The 16,292-nt window shown below is 49.6% G+C and overlaps 1 protein-coding gene and 1 long non-coding RNA gene across 2 annotated transcripts; one reads left to right on the top strand and one right to left on the bottom strand.

Moving 5' to 3' along the window:
- Positions 1-609: 609 nt before the first annotated feature.
- LOC142093348 (uncharacterized) lies at positions 610-2,957 on the bottom strand. Its single transcript, XR_012677402.1, has 3 exons — positions 2,711-2,957; positions 1,309-1,455; positions 610-1,201 (listed from the first exon to the last, which is right to left on the bottom strand). It is a non-coding gene; the product is annotated as an uncharacterized LOC142093348 (long non-coding RNA).
- Positions 2,958-2,989: 32 nt separating this feature from the next.
- Positions 2,990-16,191, top strand: TMEM183A (transmembrane protein 183A). Its single transcript, XM_075174433.1, has 8 exons — positions 2,990-3,135; positions 3,851-3,940; positions 6,970-7,125; positions 9,341-9,500; positions 10,627-10,807; positions 14,130-14,210; positions 14,859-15,014; positions 15,888-16,191. The coding sequence occupies exons 1-8, from the start codon at positions 3,039-3,041 to the stop codon at positions 16,071-16,073; spliced, it is 1,107 nt and encodes a 368-aa protein (XP_075030534.1). The 5' UTR covers positions 2,990-3,038; the 3' UTR covers positions 16,074-16,191.
- The last annotated feature ends 101 nt before the right edge of the window (positions 16,192-16,292 follow it).

Below are 16,292 nucleotides of genomic sequence, written 5' to 3'. Positions count from 1 at the left end.
GCCCCGCTAGCCACACCCTCCCAACTGGCCACGCCCCGCGGGGTGAGGTGGGGGTCGATGGGGGGGCTTGGGGTGCGGCGGGGGCAAGAGCCCTCCTGGGGGGCAGAAAATTCCCCTGGGGGGCAGGAACCTCCTCGGGGGGGCAGGACCCCCCTGGGGGGACAGAAGACTCCGAGGGGGGCAGGACCCCCCCCGGGGGCCTCATCCAGCCCTAGAGGCAGGAAGGCAGGGGCAGCGCCGGGCTGTGGGGCAGCCAAGCCCTGGGTGCCCCTTTCCCCCCCGCTGCTGCTCCAGGAGCAAAGATGGGGCCAGGCGGGGAGCCCCGTGCCCCGCCACGTCCCCCTCCTCGCCCTGCCGAGGCCCGGCTCCGAGCTGTGAGGGGACGGGGCGCATGGCCCCTCCTGATTCTGGCAAAACCGGTCACCCTTGGCTCCCTCCCTGGGGACAGTCTCTCGCACCCTAAAATGGGATTTGAGACAGAGGCTGTCCATGAACTGCAGCGGGAGCTGCCGAGGACTCTGCCCAGCATGGGGAGGTGTCATTAGCAGACAAACAATTAATTTGGGCCCCCTGAAACCATAAGAGGCTGCTCCTACCCTCGCACAGCCATCAGCATCCCTCGGGCATCCCTCTCCCAGGCCATCACCGAGGAGCCCCTCTCAGCGACGCAGCAAGGGACAAGCAGGGGACCGGCATCACCGCTGTCGCGAATGAGTGGTTTAGAGGCCACACCACCACGGTCGGAGAGCAGCACCGGTTCCTTCATCTCACCAGGCTTTATCAGGGACGTCGAACTCATTCCTCAGTATTTTTGCTGGAGGACTTTGGGGACGTCTCAGATAAATGCCACCAACCTGCTGGAGGAGCAAGTGTGCTGGATCTGAACACCGGCGGGACTTGCAAACAGCCACCTTCACGTTGCTTTTGTCCCGTCCTGGTGAAATTTCATCTGTTTTCCATGTGCCAGAGTTTTCCAAGCTGAGACAACCTCTACTTTTTAAAAATAATACTGTGATACAGTTCTCAAATAATGGTGATGAATAGCATAGTCCAAGGAAAAGATTTTCAAGTACCAGAGAGGTGGGTAAAGAGCCAGGATCTGTCAAGGAAAGGCCTTTCTTGTCTGGGACGATCAAAACTTTCCTCAATCGTCAGAGATGTTCTTTGCTGATAAAATGCTCTAAACATATTTTAAGAAACGCTGAGAGAAAGAAATATGGTCAGGAACGTAAGTTATATACACCGTTAGCTCCTGGCCATGCCAGGAAAGCAGAAGAAATGTAGATTTCTCTGTACCCCGTGCGTTACCTCGCTCCGGTGAGGCGCGAGAGCTGAAGCCACAGCTCTGAAAGCGTTTCGCCGCGGCCCCGGCCTCCCGAGAGCCAAATCATCTCCTGTGGTCTGTCGTAAAGGAGCGCAGGTAGAAAATGCAGCACACTGGGGCCCGTTCAGTGCCTGCCGAGGGAGGGAGAGGGACAGGGCTTGTGCTGTTGTGTAAATCCCAAAGGAGCGGGAACCCACCAGCCTCCCAGTTTGGACACCCCCAGGACTGGCCAGGAACCCCAAGCAGCATCTGCTCTTGGCAGTGCCCAAACCCCCGTTTCAGCACGGCACCAGGGGAGCACAGGCCCCGAAATCGCCATCAGACTCGGGGCTGCCGCTCCCATTTTCCCTTTGTGGATCCTCTTTGAGCAATTCCTCCCCCGGGAGGTGGCATCGCTTCTTCGACAAGCACTGAGCACCCATTTTAGCCCTAAAAGAAACGGTAAATACCGTTTACAGCCGGTGACCACCCTTCACCACACCTGCAGGGTCGCCCACCATGAAGGTGCGGGGTGGGCACTGGGAGCCGGTGGTGCAGGCTGCGCTCCCGGGCGCTGATCGGTGGTCGTCTGCGGGGCGGTGGGGGGTCTGCTGGGGCACCCCGGGGTGGTCGCAGACACCCAGGGTCGGGGGGCATGGCAGGAGCCGGGCTCTCGAGGGGCAGCGGGGGGAGCGGGAGGGGGATCATGCAGGCATTGGCACTGGGGAAGCGCTCAGAGGGGCTGCGGGTGCCGGAGTCATTACTGGGAGGGGCAGTTGCCTCAGAGCCCCTCATTACTGGGAGGAGTGGGGGGGTGGTGCAAGTACTTCAGAGGTCCTTGTTACTGGGCGGACTGGGGGGGGCAGCACAATGACCTCAGAGGCCCTTGTCACTGGGAGGACTGGGAAGGGCAATTATCTCTGAGGTTCTCATTACTGGGAGGACTGGGCAGGGGCAGAAATTGCCTCAGAGGCCCTCATTAATGGGAGGACTGGGGGGCAATTACCTCAGCGGTCCTTGTTACTGGGAGGTCTGGGGGGGGTGGGCACAATGACCCCAGAGGCCCTTGTTACTGGGAGGACTGGGAAGGGCAGTTATCTCAGAGGTCCTCATTACTGGGAGGACTTGGGGGGGTGGGCACAATGACCTCAGAGGCCCTTGTTACTGGGAGGACTGGGAAGGGCAGTTATCTCAGAGGTCCTCAATACTGGCAGGACTGGGCAGGGGCAGAAATTGCCTCAGAGGCCCTCATTAGTGGGAGGACTGGGGGGCAATTACCTCAGAGGTCCTTGTTACTGGGAGGACTGGGGGGCAATTACCTCAAAGACCCTCATTACTGGGAGGACTGGGCAGGGGCAGAAGTTGCCTCAGAGACCCTCATTAGTGGGAGGACTGGGGGCCAACTACCTCAGAGGTCCTCGTTACTGGGAGGACTGGGGGGCAGTTACCTCAGAGGCCCTCGTTACCGGGGAAATCCCCCCGGAGGCCCTCCTTACTGGGAGGACTGGCGGGGCGGTTGCCCGCAGGCCGTCGGTACAGGGGCTGCTCTTACTGGGATGACTTGGGGGGGGGTCAGGCAGCGGCGGCACGCAGCGCTACCCCTCCCCCGCCGGCGTGACGTCAGAGCGGCGCGCCGGCAGGGTCGCGGTCGGGTGACGTCATGGTCTCGCGCGGGGCGGGCGGGGGCGGTGCTGTCCCCGCTGTCCCCGCGGCCCCGCTGCGGCCCGGGCGGGACATGGCCCCGCGCGGCCGCCCCGCCGCCGCCGCCATGCCCAAGAGGGGCGCCCGCAAACGCCTCAAGTTCCGGGCCGACGACGTGTGCTCCGAGCGCGGTGAGGAGCGGGCCGCGCCGGGGAGGGGGGCGGCGGCCTGAAGGAAACGGCCCGGGGCCGGGGCCTGAGGGGAGCGGGGCCTGAGGGGAGCGGGGCCTGAGGGGAGCGGGGCCAGGGCCAGGCCGGGCCTGGAGCGGGGCCTGAGGGGAGCGGGGCCAAGGAGGGGCCTGGAGCTGCTGGGGGGGGAAGACGGCCTGGGCTAGCCGGAGAGGAGAGCCGGGCCCGGGGCCTGGGCCTGAGGGACGAAGTGGCCTCGCCCGAGGGGTTGAGGGGCCTGGGCTTGGCCGGGGGGAGGGGAGTTGGGGACGGTCCAGTCTCACCTCGGGCTTGTGGAGGGAGAGAGCTGTGGGGGGATCTGGCCTGATGTGGGAGTGAGCCGTCTTGGTCTGTGAAGAAGGAGCCTGGGCCTCGGGGATCAGCCAGGCATGGGTTAGGCTGTGTGCGAGGGGGGCCATGGAGTTTTGAGGTGGAGCGGGAGGGAGAACTGGGCAGGGCGGTGGGTCCCCTGGGCCTGGTAGCCTGGTGGGTTGGAGTAGAGGCCTGCTGGGGGCTCCTGGCCCGCACCCCTCTGCTGGGGCTCCTTTTCGTGTTTGTGCACCTCAGGCCTCTGTTCCTATAGGGAGTGTCCCTTGAGGGATCGCGGCTCTTAGACCTTCTATCCCCTCCCCTATAATCCATAATCCCGCTGACGCCCTGTCTCCCGACTCTCCTGTAGTGACTGTGGCAGATTATGCTAACTCTGACCCAGCTGTGGTGAAATCTGGACGGGTGAAAAAAGCTGTGGCCAACGCAGTTCAGCAGGAAGGTGAGTCTAGACTGGGGAGCCTGCCTTCCCTGGACTGCCTCTTTGTTTTGCTGGCCGCTGCATGGTGTGGGAAACTCCCCCTTCGTGGCCTGAGAAAATCTGTCTCATTTGGTGCCTGAAAATGAGTCTGTGTTCCTCTGCAGAATCAGGTTTTTAGGATCTTAGGAGGTTTTGCAAAAAGCCTGTTCGAAGTCCAGTAAGAATTGCTGAGTCTTTGTTAGTGCCTGAAATGGAAGACCTTTTTCCATTAACTGTTGGGTGTTATCTCCTGCTTGAAGCAGAAAGTAACGTGATAGGAGTTTATTACTTTATTACCTCATATAAAGGTGTAGACAACGTTATTAGCAGGTAAAATTCTTTGCAGTGGGCATAAGGTTATGATAGTTCTGGCAAATGTGTTCCCCCCCTGTGCTGCAAGCAGGTCTTTTGAGGGTGTTGCTGTTTCTTTGGTGAACTGTATAAACGAGCAATTTCCTGGAAGGGTATTGCAATATTTTGTTATCTACTTCCTCCTTGGTTTTTAGCTGCTGGGAGCATTCTGAACTAACACACCCTGTTTGCTTGAGAAATGTTAATGTTTAGGCCTTGACTCTTAAATGTAGCTGGTCACACATGTTGGAGGTGGATGTTATTACATTGACAGTGACGACTGAACCCTTCATGTAGGAAAACTCTTGTTAGGATGCTGAAGTCTTACATATTTAAAGATAATATGCTCTTTGCATGAGTGCCTGTCATGCGGAAACTGTACGGGGCAGTGATGCTGGTGAATATCCTTTTTAGCTGCTACTTCTCAAGCTTTTAAAATCAGGGCATCTCCCTCTTTTGTTGCCTCCTTTGTAATAGGCTGGGGGCATCCCTCTTCCCATTCCCTCTCTGCTCATGCTTCTATATTCTCTCTCCTTGAGGCAGTGCCTCCAAGTACTGCACTTCATCATACCTGGCAAACTCTGTTGTCTTTTCTTTCTCCCTGCACCACCCCGAGTCCTTGCATCCAGCATCACCTGCTTTGTCCAGCTATGCCCCTCTCCTAAAATCCTGCTCTGTTTCTGGCTCTCCTCCACGCTAGCTGGATGACTCCAGGTCACAGCATTTCCCTGCCCACCCCTTTCTCAGGCCTTTGCAGTGCAGAGTCACTGGGGCTTTCCCCTCCTCACGCCGGGATCCTCGGGATCTCTCCTCCCCAGCCCCAGGGCTGTGCTACAGCCTTATCTGGTGCAGTCCTGACGCATGCTACAGCCTTATCTGGCGCAGCCTGCCACGGCGTGGGGACAGCAGGCAGCCGGAGGAGGCAGCAGCCTCTGCCCAGGGAGCTTTAGCCTTCGGCCTCGCTCACCTCCTGTCTCTTGGCTCCGAGTAAACATTGCGCTGCGTGTGACTGCCAGCAAGCGGGGAGCTTCACGGGGAGGGGAGCAAAGGCCAGGTGGAATTTTCCTCAGCTTTTTTCCTCCCCATCCTACCCCCCAGGGATGGGGTGGAGATTACGACTGTGAGATGAAGAGAGGGTGCCTCTGCAAGGTTGCAATGCAGTGTCATTCGGTCGACTCAGATGTTGATCTTTCCTTTGCAGAGGGTGACGGTTTCTTTTTCTAAACACCTCTCTGAGTCTTTGTCAGCTGTCGTCCTCTCTTGCTTGGCTGTATTTGATGTCATAACTTACTGCCATTCGTATTGCCATCTATTTCTCTTTCTTTTTGCCTATAAAAGGTCATGTAGAGAGGGCACTGAGGGATACCACTGTTCTGAATGCATAGAGTTTACAGAGTGAACTGCAAAGCGAGGTGGAACTGGTTTAGCAAAGCACTGAAAGTATCTCTAGGCAGTGGGTACAGTCAAGTTCTATCTTAAGACTGGCTTTCTATCTGCTGTCTTACCATTTCAAAACATTGTTCTGTGGCTAGAAATGAGAGCATCTCTCACCTGAATTTATTTATGGTCAGTTCCTGATCTTCCCCCCGCCCCCCCTAGCCACCTTGTCCCTTTAATTCAAATAGCACGTCTAGCTTTCCAGTGGCTCTGGCGATTGTAACTGTGATGTATAAAACCTCCCCGGCTTCGGTGTTTGCTAGGTTAGAAAAGCTCGAGCAGTGCAAGCCTCCTCTGGCATGGTCAGGTGCCTTTTGGTAGAAGTCCTTTTCTTCACCCAGCACATTAGATTGAAATTCAACTTTCTTGAATGAATTTTACAGACTATTTGCAAAGCATTTGTAATGCTGTTGCAATGCTGGTCTCTCTGTGGCAGTGCCTCACACAGCTGTAATGTAGGACTGCACCTTTCTTTTTCAGGACTCTCATTACTGCCTCACACGTGAATTTTTCTGCCCTAATGAGCCCTCAGTTTACAGATCAAGTTTTAAAAATAATATTTCCTAACAGGGATGTGTCTAAACATCTCCCCAGAGGCAGCAAAAAAAGCCCAAAACACCCAACTGACTCGACTTGCTGTTTTCCTCATTAGGCCAGAGTCTTTCCCTTCACTAAATTCTAGGATAAGTGGAGCTTCCGTATGCTTGGCAATGAGTTATATCGGTGACGGGGTGTGTGTCATCGGCCACAGGATCTCTTCATCCTGCTGAGAAGGGAGTGTATCTTCTCTGTGTTCACAGAACAATTACAGAGTAGGTGCTGGCTCTATGCAGGCTGAATGGTGGTCATGCAAGGAAGCTTTGGTATGCAGGGGAACCAGTTAGCACTGTAGAAAAAGAGCCTGTTGTTTTATTCAGAATTGTAAACAGCTTCAGCTAAACCAATGGGATCATCTGCATAATGTGCTGATAATGGTCCTCATTGTTCATTTTTTAAAAGAAGAAGCTGAGTAATTGTTTCCAATTCACTCACCCTGCTAATCTTTCTCTGACAAGGTAATCCTCGGCCCAGAATTTACTTGCTTGTGTCACTCACCAGAAAGCTGTAATGCAGTTAGCATGCTTAGCAGTGGCTGTGGCAGTGGTTCCACTGAAGTATCTCCTGAACTTGGATCACCTTTTTCTCTGCTGGTATACTTACTGTGTCGTTGCTTGTCATTCTAGTAAAGTCTCTCTGCGGTTTGGAAGCTTCTTGTGTTCCTGCTGAGGAAGTTCTCTCCGTGTCGGGAGAGTCTTGTGACAGCAGCGATGAAATGGACACAAAGGAGAGCATCAATGGGCGAACTGCGTCTAGAAAAAAGAAGAGCAAAAGGCACAAAGGTATGGTCGCCAGCCTCTCCTGGGGACTCTGTGTGGGCTGCTTCTGCACCTTCTGCATGTGTGATGTTAACGCTTACAGGCTAGTCACGGGGCTCATCGGGGCGTTCTGTGACCTGTATGTGCACAAAGAAATGCCGAGGGTTAAATCACTTTTAAATCTGCTGGGAGTCCTCAGAGGTGTTGTCTTTTCACAAAGGCAGAGTCTTGGGCATGAAATCAACGCCTGAGAGCTCCTTGCTTTCAGTAAACCTCTCTCAACCTTGGGAAATGAATGCTGCTCTTCGAAAGAGTTGTGCAACTTTGCCACCGGACATGTTACTTCATTGAACACGTTGGTGAAAGCAGGGTTTGCTTTGGGGAAAAAAACAATGCTGCTGTCCATGATGCATTTGCTGGCAAAATACAAGCTCTGTCTTCAGGATGTTTCCAAGGCTGTGGTTTGTTACAAATGAGTTTAGAGGGCTCTTTTTCCAGCAAGCAAGTGAATTTGGCCCTAGTGGCATCATAGTAAGTTAATTCCAGAGAGATGTATCCTTCAGCATTTACACTTTGTGCAACTCTGTAGAAAGCAATTTGCAACGCAGTGTAAGCAATGAACTGTTCTGTGCTGTGGAATCCTGCAGGAGTTTCTAATAACAGGTTGCTTTCAGGTTGAGAAACAAATTTTAACTTGGTTTCTTGAACTTAAGAAAAACTTAACTTTATTAATACTGATACTAATTTGTGTAACACATGAACCCCCACTATGGATTGTAGATGCACAGTGCTCCTCTGGGATAGGAGTTTAATCTCTTTGGGAATTCTGGGAAAATAAGAATATCCAAGTGGCTAGAGTTATGGGAGTTACGAGTCTGGAAAGACAGTATTCTGTTCTACCACAACCTTGTCTTATTTCTGCTAAGTGTTTGGGGAAGAAAAAATTATAATAGACCAATGACACTTCTGGCTGCACTCTGCAGCTCAGCGGTTGTGTAGTTTGATGGCTTCTTGTGTCAGAGCAGAGTGGATGTTACGGTCCGTTGTGGGTGTGCCTGCATCAATCTGTAGTGGTGTAGGGAAGTGATCACATCCAGAGCTTTCCTTGGCAATGAAGGTAGCAATTATCACATGAGGATAAAGTACTGCCCTTTGTTATTAACCTGCTGTCTCAGGATTAGATCTGGCGCCCTCAAGTTCTTAAACACCTCCTTTATGCCACTTGTTCACAAACCTCATAGCAGTTTTTTCTGTCAGCACTGTGTACAAGCTGTATGCTTTCTTTCTCTTAATGTTCCTAATACTCGGTATTGTTTAGCTATTTATGTTCTTTAAAAGTATTTTTTCTCCTAAAGTTAACTTAAAAACACTGCAGGAATGAAAGGAGTTGTTGAACCTTCAGTTCTGGTTGAGCAGTTCTGACACCTCTGAGAGGAAGAACAGGCCATTCTGTTCATCTGAATTGCATTAAATGTTTCCCATCCAAGAAGCTTTAATGAAATTACAGATTTAAGAAAAGGGGCAGATTAGCCAGTTGCAGAAGAGAATTGCTTGCCCTCCATAGCAGAGCTCCTACAAAAATATTGTGACTATTTGAACAAAGCATTGACAAGCTTGGCAATGTCTTAATGTTCAGGGACTTCTAGTGTAAAGCATTTTTTGATGACCTGTTAAATGAGCAGTTTTGATAAATATGCATGAGCTTGGCCCTCCTTTACATAAAGTTGCCTCTGTATTTACTATCCAATTTTTATTTCTCCACTTAAGTGTTTTCAGCTGTGAAAGGGTCAAGCATTGAAACAGGGTCCAGAAAGGCTGTGGAGTTTCCATCCTTCGATATAGTCTTGTCCATCCTTGATTGGACAAGATCCTGAACAAAATGATTTAATTCAGCCTGCTTTGAGCTGGGCTGTGTGGACTAGAGACCTCCAGAGAACCCTTTCAGCCTGAATTATTCTTTGAATCTGCCACTTTGCATGCTTGTGCAAACACTGCAGCAGGGATAAATGGTGGCATATATCCAGCAAAGGGAAAGTGTCATGGTTGCACGGGGGGCAAGTGCGTGCTGATGAAAACTGGTAGCAGTGATAGTTGTACTAACTTGGGCTTGTTTGGCTGACGGTGTGTATATACATATTTCAGCTGCTTGCCCTGTGCTACCAGTAGTAAAGCACATGCCTCTAGATGTCACTTGATAAAGAGGTTATTTACTACACTAACATACCTTCATTGCATTTAGAAAATCCTGATGGGGGTGGCGGAGAAGAATACCCCATTGATATCTGGCTGTTGTTGGCTTCCTACATTCGCCCTGAGGACATTGTCCGGTTTTCTTTGATTTGCAAGAAGGCCTGGACTGTTACTTGCACTGCCGCCTTTTGGACCAGGCTTTACAGAAGGTGAGACTCTAGAGAATTTTTAAACCGTTTGTAGGAGGCTTCAGCAGTGACCAGCTCTCTGCAGAGCTGTAAATAAGGGAATAACTCCCTATAGGCTAGGGTCCTATAATGTTTGCATATTGACGTGGTGATGCGGGCCTCATTTGGCAAGGGGTTGTGGTATATTGCATCTGCTTTGGATCTGGAGATGGATCTCTGTGGCATATTCCTGTATGCTCTGTATAAAATCTCAAAGTATCGTGGGCTTTTCTGCTTGCCATGGCCTACACACTCCTGTTTGTAAGAGTGTGCTTTGTGTGTAAAGCACAAAGTGCTTATGGTAAGGTCAGCACCTTACCGAAAGACAGGCAAACATCACTGATAGAAAACTTGCCCTACCTCAAGCTTTGATCATGGCCACCTTCCTGTAATTAGGGTGGCCTGAGAGAAACTAAAGCATTTTGGAGCTGTCTTGGTGGCAGAAGTAAGTTATAAATAAAGTAAGAGAAGAGCAAAGAGGTGGTCAAAACTTGAAACAAACCCTTCTGTCCTGGTGCGTGTCTCTTGGACTTTCCTTCAGGAGAGAACATTTTCTTTACATTTCTATATCCCTTGCCCAGGAGGCGCGAGCAGCTGCGGTACAGAGCATATAGCATATATAGCAGCCATGGTCCTCCTCGCCCCTGTTTTTCAGTGTGAAGTTCCCTAGCAAAGGCTCCTTTGGCATCTGATCAAAGAATGACCCCCGAGCGCAGGCATTCAGACTGCTCAGGCAGTTGTCTGCAAGCATGCAGTCAAGCTCAGCTAAAGTGAGTCCCTGAGAACCTGCAGGAGTGCAGGCCTTTGTGCATCCTGCAGCTAAAGCACCATCTGGTCTCTCTGGGCAAACTGCAAGGAATTATGGGGAACTGTAGCGTGATACGCTTATACGTATGCTGGAAACCTGTCTGATGCAGGTAAAGTCTTTGAGACTGTCGTGTGATTTCATGTAGAGCAGTACAACACCCTTGAAGCGCTCAGAGTTGACAAGAGGTCCTCTGATCAAGCAGATGTTCAGTTTTCTCTCAACGTTGATCTCTTCATAGCTCTCTCCTGCACATCTCTGGCATTCTGACCCTTCAGCATGGGTTTGTCGTTGGGTTTTCAGGCACTACAGTCTGGATGCGTACCTGCCTCTCCGCTTGCGACCAGAGTCCATGGAGAAGCTGCACTGTCTCCGTGCGTGTGTCATCCGGTCGCTGTACCACATGTACGAGCCTTTCGCGTCTCGAGTCTCCAGGAATCCAGCTATTCCAGACAGTACTCCCAGCACTTTAAAAAATTCCAGAGTAAGTGGAATCACTAAGGAAGTTGGCTGTGTCTGAGATGTTGCTCTTTCTTGTTTTTTGTTCTCTTTCTATAAGAAAAATAGATGATGTTTAGGTGGTTGCCAGTGAAGCTTGGGTATAGGATGATTACTAACTCTGAATAGTGATTTTTTTAAAAGTATGCTGGTTACTTGTATCTTGCTACTGCAGAGGATTCTAGTTACTCTTCTGGGTAACTTGTGCCTAAGTCCTCCCACAACATCTTTGTAATCAGTAAAAAGGCACTTGCTTCACTGAATGTCAGAACTGCTAGGGATATTTGCAGCTCTCCCCTCCTCTGTTGCAAATTTGTTGCTGAAAGGAGGTTGCAGCTTTTATACCTTCTGCTTTATTCTGACATTGTCTGCCAGAATACATCTTTTCTCTGTAGCAGGCATCTGGAGAGATCAGAAGTGACACTGATAGCCTCTGAAAGGGAGTCGTTTCATACTACGTTCCTGTAGGTCATCCATCGTCTTTGGTGTCTGGGCGAGGGAGGGTAGCGAGGTTGTGAGCATGGCAGATGTGCAGAGCAAATGTCTGCTTTGGGACTGGGGCTGCAGTTGTGTTGGGCTGTAAAGGGTTTGTCTCTGGCGTGGGCAGGCAATTCCCTTTGCTATCCCAGCTTGGAGCACTTACATATCCATTCCTCTTTAATTGCTGTTGACCATTAACTCTGAAATGCCTCTGTGTCTCTTGTTTGGTTTTAACTTGCAACTGGCTGATACTCTGTGAGCAGCTTAAGCAACAATGTGAATTCTCCACCCTCCGAATCCCAAGTCAAAAACCTGTTGAATGAGGTTTTTGGAGCCAAACTGAAGTGGTTTTGGTTCAAGGGTTGTACTTTCTTTTCCACGCAAAATAGAGCAACCTCATCTATCTGTATGTGACATCCCTCCTTTCTTCCTTCCTCTCCCTGTGTGGATACTGGAAAAAAATGTCATAGCGCTTAGGGAGCAATCCAGCAGTAACACAAGCAGGTGGTGCTGCAGAGCAGGAGAAGAGCACACAGTTCTGTGTGTAGTCTTATCTCTGCATCCAGAGCTTTTCATTCTCTTCCCGAATCCCCAGTTTGAGTATCATCTTTCTTAAAAAATAAAAAGCAAAAGATTTCTAGGAAATTACAACTGAACGTTAGTCCTTCCGAGTCTAACTTCCTACCACTGCTCAGATCTGGTAGTGTGGCTGTAAGAGCTAGAAACCCTGAGTTGATGCTGGCAGGGTCGGCATTTTGGAAGCATTCACGTTGACATCATAACGGCTTTGGTGCCCACTGCTAGTGCTTCTACTGTACTAACGGTTTGAGGAAGATTCTTGAAGTGCAGTCTGCAGTCTTTTATTATTCAGCTTTTAAAAAAGGAAATTAAATGGTGACAAAGCTTTGTTAGAACAAGAGAGGTTTGACCTAACCCCTTGGAGCATAAAAGAGCCATCCTGAGTCTGGTCTTGCTGTACTACTGCATTGCAAGACTCTGAGCTCCACCTGTGTTACTGTGCACAGAAATGCCTTGGCACAGTGGGCACGGGGGAGGATCTGACATTGCCTCCCCACGTTCTTGCTTTCACGGGCTTTGGTTATACCTTTACGGGTCGTTGAAACTAATGGCAAATGCCTACATAAACTGCATGTGGCAAGAGGAGACCCCAGACCCGGGTGTTATCAAATCTAGCTTTTCCTCTTTAATTTCCTTTTTTCTTTCCCTAGCCTAGCTTGTGTGGGACACTGGAGCCGTTATGGTGTCAGCAGAAGTGTTTGCCCTTTAAAGACACCCCCATTATTTTTGGTGGAGCGGCAGGCCATACGGCGCGTCTGAAGGGCAGGACGGCTGACCCGTGGATGACATCCTCTGCCCCTTAGGAGGTACTGACCATTTTGTGCTTCACTACTTGCCATGACCAAACAAGTTGCTAGACCAGGCTGTCTCTGCAGGTGAACTACAAATGCCACTGATGGTGGAGTTAAACTCAGCAGCATCTGCTGCTCACCTGAGTTAAAAAAGATCTGGAGAATGTTTTTATCGGATAAAAACCTGAGGGCTACCTCCTCCCAGGTGGAGGTTACTTTACGCGTGTTTCTGAGCTTGACTCCACATAGCTTTGTTGTTCACCTCATGAAGATTGCCGAGATAAAGGTCCTTTAAGGACTCTTTGTTTATGGACATGACTCAGAGTTGAAGTAAAGGGTCCTGTATCACCTGTAGTCTCTAATTATGGGGCACCCATGGTGGAGGCTGGCTCTGGCTTTGTTTCATTTGGGGTCACGCTATCCTGGAATGAAATTAAATGTGTGCTTTGCCCTGCAACCCAGTCAGGCCTTCTCTTGGCGTGGGAGAGACTGTATATGGGTCATGGGGAGTTGTCTTTACCCATATTATTCTTCCTGTTCCTGCTGACACGGTTAAAAGATAAGACCAGCTGTGGTGGGCTGGCATCTGTGGTGTGGAAACACTTTCAGTGGTGGCTGGACTGACTTGCCAGATTCTTTTCTTGGCTGTTGAAGGCTAGTTGCTTCTACTCACTGGTAGGCAGGGAATTTCCCTCCTACTCAGTTTAATACAGGAGTTCTGCTGAGACTCCTGCTCTAGAACAAGTACTGCATGCTGGGATGGATCCTGTGGACCACACGGAGATAACCGGATTAAATTGGAGGTGTATGTCTGCATGCAAGGGCAGTGCTGGCTATCTCTGATGCCGTTTGAGGCCCTTCTCTCATTTTCTTTTAAAAAGGGACAGTAGGTTGATCAGACTATGCTATCCTGGCGGTGTTTTTATGCTCTGAAGTATGACTGTCAGTGCCTAGGGATGTCAAGACCTTTTGACACCACAGTGGCTTAGGAACCTTCTCATCTGTCACCTCATAGCTCATGTATTGGTCTTTGCGTTTCCCTCTGGATTCTCTCCTTCTTGATCCTTATTCTGTTTTCAGTTGTTCCTCGCTTTAGTGTTGTTTGGAGCCCAGTTTAATGGGAGTTCTTGGTGGGTGGGGGAAATGGGTGAATCTATACCGCTCATCTCTGCCTTATGAAAGGGACAAATTGCGCAATGGGATTTTTCTGTAGAGCACGTCACTGGCTACGTGTTGTGTCATCCAGTTGCATGATGAGTTGGCCAACTTGAAACTGGGAGACTTAAACTGCTGAGTGTGTTCTTTGAACATAATTAATTTGAATAAATGGCTCCTAACTGCTCCTATGTAATTGTGTTTGTAATTGGAAGCCTTTATGCTCTGCTAAAACTTATTTAAAGTGGTGCCTCTAAGGGTTTTGTAATTTTGTGTTTCTTTTTTTTTTTTTTCCCACCTCAGTGTCTGCTTTTCTGGTGCAAAAAGATTGAAGGGAACAGACAAGAAGCAATGTGGGAATTCAACTTCAAGTTCAAAAAGCAGGTATGAAAGAAGAACCAGAACGGCTGTGACTTTTTTTGAAGCAGTAATGATTTTTCTGGGTGGTAGAAGGGAAGGTGCAAACTTTTTATGCCTTCAGACAGTAAATGGAAACTCTGACTCCCATGGTAAACTAAAGCACATTCTGAAACTACCCTCAGTTTTCAGTTTGTATCACCAAGACATTTGGAATCCTACATTTTTATTTCCTCATTTGGTATCCTTTCTCCACTGTAAGTTGTCGATCATTTGTTACCCCAAATAATCTAATCTTTGGGTCATCGCTACTGATTACTACCAAAAACCAGACTATTTGACTTCAGTGGTCAAAATGTAGACCAAAATCTGAAACTTCCTGTTTTACCATTGGAAAGATTTCCCAGAGAAGTGAAGAAAGCCAACACAGCCAATGAAAACCCAAGTAATGGGTCTCAGGAGAAGCAAGTAGTTTCAGGCAACCTTGGGAATTCTGCAGCTTTCCCCTCTAAAGAAATGGTCCTGCAAATTGCCTGTCCTGAGTGATGGCTTCTTGTTTATGTAACCCAGACGCGTGGGAATGCGGTGAGAACCTGCTAGTCAGCACCGGTGAGAAGCGGCCGAACTCTCATCATAGATTCCCGTTTAGCTAAATAAGTCTCTCTTTCTTTCAAGTCTCCCAGATTTAAGAGCAAGTGTTGCAAAGGTCTTCAGCCACCGATTCAGTATGAAGAAGTCCATACAAATCCGGATCAGGATTGCTGTCTACTGCAGATCACCACCTTTAACTTCATATTCGTGCCAATAGTCATGGGTATGACGTTTACCTTGGTAAGTGAGAAATCTGCCAGGCAAAGTTTGCATGTGCAGTTTCTGTAAGGAGATGAAGAGGACGCTTCTTTGGTGCTGCGTAAATCACACTGCTGCATCAACAAACCAGTTCTGGGAATCTTAAGGTTAACGATCAGAGGAAATGCTGAGGATCTCCTCAGTTTAGCTTCTGCATTTCCATCAGCTCTTCCCTATTTGGTGCAGCAAATACAGATGGTGTAGTGATTCTGCAAGGAGCTGTGGTGGTGCAGCGTTTGGAGGCAGATTAGTTGTCAGCACTCCAGCAGGGTACAAGAGGTGGGGATGCAGGAGAAGAGGAGGTCTTCCCTCCTCAAGAAAATATCTCCTTACCTTACGGCAATAAATTCTGAGAGCAAAAACCTATATGAACAAACTTTTTCAGTGTGTATATGGTCCTTGACTGCTGATCGCTGGGAGAAAGAGCAGCTTTTGAACCAGCTTCCACAAACGCGGCTCCAGACAGCAGCAGAGCAGGTGTGCTTAGGCAAGAGCAGTGGTAAAGCGTGGGGCAGCAGATGTGGCTGTACTTGTAAGTCAGGGTTTCAGACGTGACCTGTGCCCAAGAGAGGCTTCACTTAAGAGTAGGGCAGTGAGTTCCAGACTTCCTCTGACAGCCACTTGTTTCAAGTATCTGGCATTATTATTTTCTGGCATTGTTATTTGGAGCTGCCAGCCAGAGAGAACTGGTTTGAATCCAGTGCTGTAGATTCACAGTAGCTCTGCCAGCACCTGAAACACCTCTGACTTGTACAATTTAGAATTAAAAGAAAAAATACCTAAAAGTGTACTGTTAAGAACTCTATTTATTCATCACTGATTTTCTGAAGCACGTCCTGGTCTCTTTTCTTGCAGTTCACCATCAATGTGAGCACAGACATGAGGCATCATCGCGTGCGCCTGGTTTTCCAGGACGCCCCAGTTCGCAATGGGAAGAAACCTCGCCTTGACCAAGGAGTGCAGGTTGTGCTGGACCCTGTGCATAGTGTGCGGCTCCTGGATTGGTGGCACCCACAGTACCCCTTCTCTCCAAAAGCTTAGTGCTCTCCTGAGTCTGCAGGAGCCGGCAGGTGACTGAATCTGGCAGGCTGAAGAGAATTTCTAGGACCCAGGAAATCCTATTTTTATTTCTTAAATAAATTCTGCAGTCTCCTTGCAAGTGGTTGAAGCTACTGAGCTAGTCTGTATGTATATAACTTCTGGTCAGTGATGGGCAGAGCTGAGTGTAAAGCAGAAACTATTTGTAAACACACTTTTATG

The sequence above is a fragment of the Calonectris borealis genome, chromosome 26 (assembly GCF_964195595.1).
Source record: "Calonectris borealis chromosome 26, bCalBor7.hap1.2, whole genome shotgun sequence".
In the NCBI taxonomy this organism is placed as follows: domain Eukaryota; kingdom Metazoa; phylum Chordata; class Aves; order Procellariiformes; family Procellariidae; genus Calonectris; species Calonectris borealis.
Note: the sequence above shows the minus strand (reverse complement) of the source record. Positions and strands in the feature narration are given on the sequence as shown.